General features: G+C 52.3%; 1 protein-coding gene across 1 annotated transcript; it reads left to right on the top strand.

The window, feature by feature from the left end:
* Nucleotides 1-454: 454 nt before the first annotated feature.
* PG985_008280 (uncharacterized protein) lies at nt 455-1318 on the top strand (the record flags this gene model as incomplete). The annotated part of the gene is made up of 1 exon (XM_066828048.1): nt 455-1318. One exon carries the CDS (start codon nt 455-457, stop codon nt 1316-1318), a length of 864 nt encoding a protein of 287 aa, XP_066682960.1.
* Nucleotides 1319-3267: the final 1949 nt, after the last annotated feature.

Raw genomic sequence — 3267 nt, 5'->3', positions numbered from 1 at the left:
AGTGCCCCCTTCCTCGTCCAAGGAGTCGAACAACAAAAGTCGCATTGAAACCGCGCACCCGGCTTGTGTAATCAGCTCACCCTTTCATTCTTTCAAACTCGTCCGTTTTCTCCGTTCAACGAGTTGTTCGCGCCGAAAAGAGATTGCTCCGCTGCGCAATTCTTTGGGACCTGCCACTTATACTTATATCCTCGCCCGCCCTCCACCACTTACCCCAACCCGACCAGGCTTCAGCTCTATTTCGGTGAACTTGAGCCCTTACTTGTATCTGCCTACAGCCTCACCACGCTGTTCCCTACCACTGCCCACTTCCATTCGCCCTTCTGCGCTGCACTCACGCCCTACTATCTCACGTCGCCCGTTTCGTTGGGTAGTGGTGCAGCTAACTCCAACTGCCATACCGAATCACCACACAACACATCCGTAGCCGGACCTTATTGGTCTTGCACCCGCAATGATGCCCAACAAGAGCGTGAAGTACAGCGACGGCTCTAGGCCGGGGCACAAAGGTCGTCATGATCACGACTCGGGAGTTGGTTCGTTGTCAAGTGAACAGGCTAGTGCGGGCGGGAGACCTGATCGAAGATTCACAGCAGAAGACATTGAGCACCAGCGCCGAAGCCCTCGTGCACTTTCAGAAGCCCTCCGAGCCAAGGACGAAGAGCTTGCCCAAGCCCAACAAAAGGCCGCCGAGTTGTTGGCGGACAATAGAAAGCTTGTCAGTGAGCGCAAGACCTACCAGAAGGACTGGCAAACACTATGCGACGAGAAGCATGCTCTCCAAGCCCACGTCAACGCTTTGAAAGTCAGCAACGAGCAGCTCTCGGCCGAAGTTGACAAGTTGACTACGGATAATTACAACCTCAAACGTCGACAAGGGACCAACGTAACAGCCGAGTCTGACTACATTATGAGTGGTGGCCTCACCGACAGCATACCCATCAGGTCTAGGAGCAAGCGGGAGAGCAAGCAGCAGAGTCCAGATATGGACCAGATGAAAGAGCGTATCAGGCCCAAAGACGAATCCAAATCCTCCAAAAACCGACGCCGCAGTATCAGTTCCGCCCCTGGATCCCGCAAGCCATACATCGAGGAACAGCCTGTCGAGGACAGGTCACGACCACCCGTGTCGTACTCTGGTCAATACCCTAACTATACAACTATGGCCCCTTCCTACACTCAAATGCAGCCCAGAACCGTCATGGATTCCAGATCATCGGTCACCAGCTACCAAGAGCCTACTGGCAACTATGTGGCTCATCCCCTGCCACAACCACCAGCCCTAGAAAGGCGTTCTGAGCATAGAAAGCGGCACTAGACGCATCATTCTGCTATACACTACGTTGTTGATGGACGTATGGCCGGTGGTATCAAGACTGCATGCATGTGTGCTGTCCATGGCTATCCCTGGAGGGCGAGAACGAGGAGCCCCCTGGTAGCCCCGCGTTTTTCTCACTCGAGAGATGCAAGCAGCCGTCGTTGACAGCACCATACCCACCGCCACGATAACACCCAAAGACCAGGTTCCCATCCGTCACTTAACCTTCGACCCGCGTCCCGGCCCGTCGCGGCGACCGTGCCATCGCTGCTCGCTGGCAAATTGCCGTCCTTGATTTCCACTAAACTCGACAATTGAATGGATTGGCTTTTTGCAAACATCTCTCCGGGACAACAGCCCCGGAACCGTTTCCCCTCTTGACCGCATTTCCTTGTATGCACCTTCAATCATGTATTGTTTCTACCTCCTGCTGTACCACCAATGATGGAGTACCCCAAAAGCCTCCATCCGCCACTCTACCGTTACAATGGGTGGCTTCGTACCCCCCGCCTTCACCGACACTCTTCCTTGGTGTTGGAGTCTTGTACAAGGTCCATCCTGCCTCATCGGTTCGACAGTATCTGGCATGATGCATGCCAACGTGTCTTACTCGGGCCAATGCTTGCTTGCCTCCCCCCACCCCGATTTGGGCAAGGCATACTTGTCTCGTCCTGGTGCTTTATGGGAGGGGGTACGGGATGACCTGCATATCTCGTGGCGATGCGAACCGCATGCACATCAACAGTACCCAACCCCACACCGCCGCACATCATGAGGCCGTCGAGAAGATCTACTTCCAGGTTGAGGCTGTATCGTCGCTTTGACAGCCTGCCTTCAGGCTACCTGCATACATGCAGCATGAGTGCGATGCCATCTACTTTGTGTACTGGCTTTCCTTTTATTTCTCATATTTTCATTGGCCAACCGGCCGGTCGTCCATGGTGCTTCTTCGGCAATTCTATTTGATATCCCCTAGCCCTCCAAAATTTTCCTTTGTTCGGGCGCCGGACTCTTCTGCGTTGGTTTTCGGCCTCAACCATCATGTATTCTCTTTTGGTTCTGATGTTGTAAACTATATTTCATATCTCGCGTGTATTTAAGACTTTGTGTATTGGATGGAGTATATGGCGCGGCGATACGATTGTAGATAGATACCCTTACCCGTGTCAATGATGAGCAATCCTCATTCTTCCCACGGCGAATTATATGGTTTATGGTTTAGGGGAGCGGGTTTTGGTTACTAATGACGGGGCGCAAGGGACACGAGCGGACGTCGGTTCAAAGGGTATCAGGAACAGGTTTAGATTATGAAGGCACACAGCACAATACGATTACTTCCACCGGGACTGGTTCGGGCGGTACTTGTTTCTTGCTATAGACCAATCGATAGAAAAACTGCCTCTGCAGGTAGGCTATGTCGTTACAACACATGTTGGCTTTTTCGCTCGCGTTGTCGTAAGATGTGAGATCATAGCCACCGTGCTCCCTGTGACGTCTGATGGTGTCGACCTCCCAGATGTAACACCTTTCAAAGGCAGTGCTGAATGTTGAAGTTCATCGGCGAATTACATCACCCTGGGTCTGTCCGAGAAAATGCCCTCAGGCAGACTCACATGCCGAATATTACGTCGATTAGCCTGCCGGGTTTCATTCAATCGTGGATTCCAAGGCCGCTGAATCTGCCTGCCTTGCGAGGCAACTGCTTACCTATGCTTCCAGGTAACTGCTTCCGATATGTGTGGGCTGCTTCCTCGCAGACTTTCACCTCGCTGTTGGCTGCCACGCATGACGTTCACGAAGAGAGAGGTTTCGCATACACCAAATGATTGATTGATCGATTTGGAGCAGGACTGGAACGAACCAACAAGGACAGTAGGTACCTCCTATAATACACTTTCGATATACTCTGGCTGACAATTGAGTTGCAATGCAGTTGGTTGTAACTCAAC

Source organism: Apiospora marii (genome assembly GCF_038362585.1).
Source record: "Apiospora marii strain CBS 49790 chromosome Unknown utg000005l_segment0_segment0, whole genome shotgun sequence".
NCBI lineage: Eukaryota > Fungi > Ascomycota > Sordariomycetes > Amphisphaeriales > Apiosporaceae > Apiospora > Apiospora marii.
Note: the sequence above shows the minus strand (reverse complement) of the source record. Positions and strands in the feature narration are given on the sequence as shown.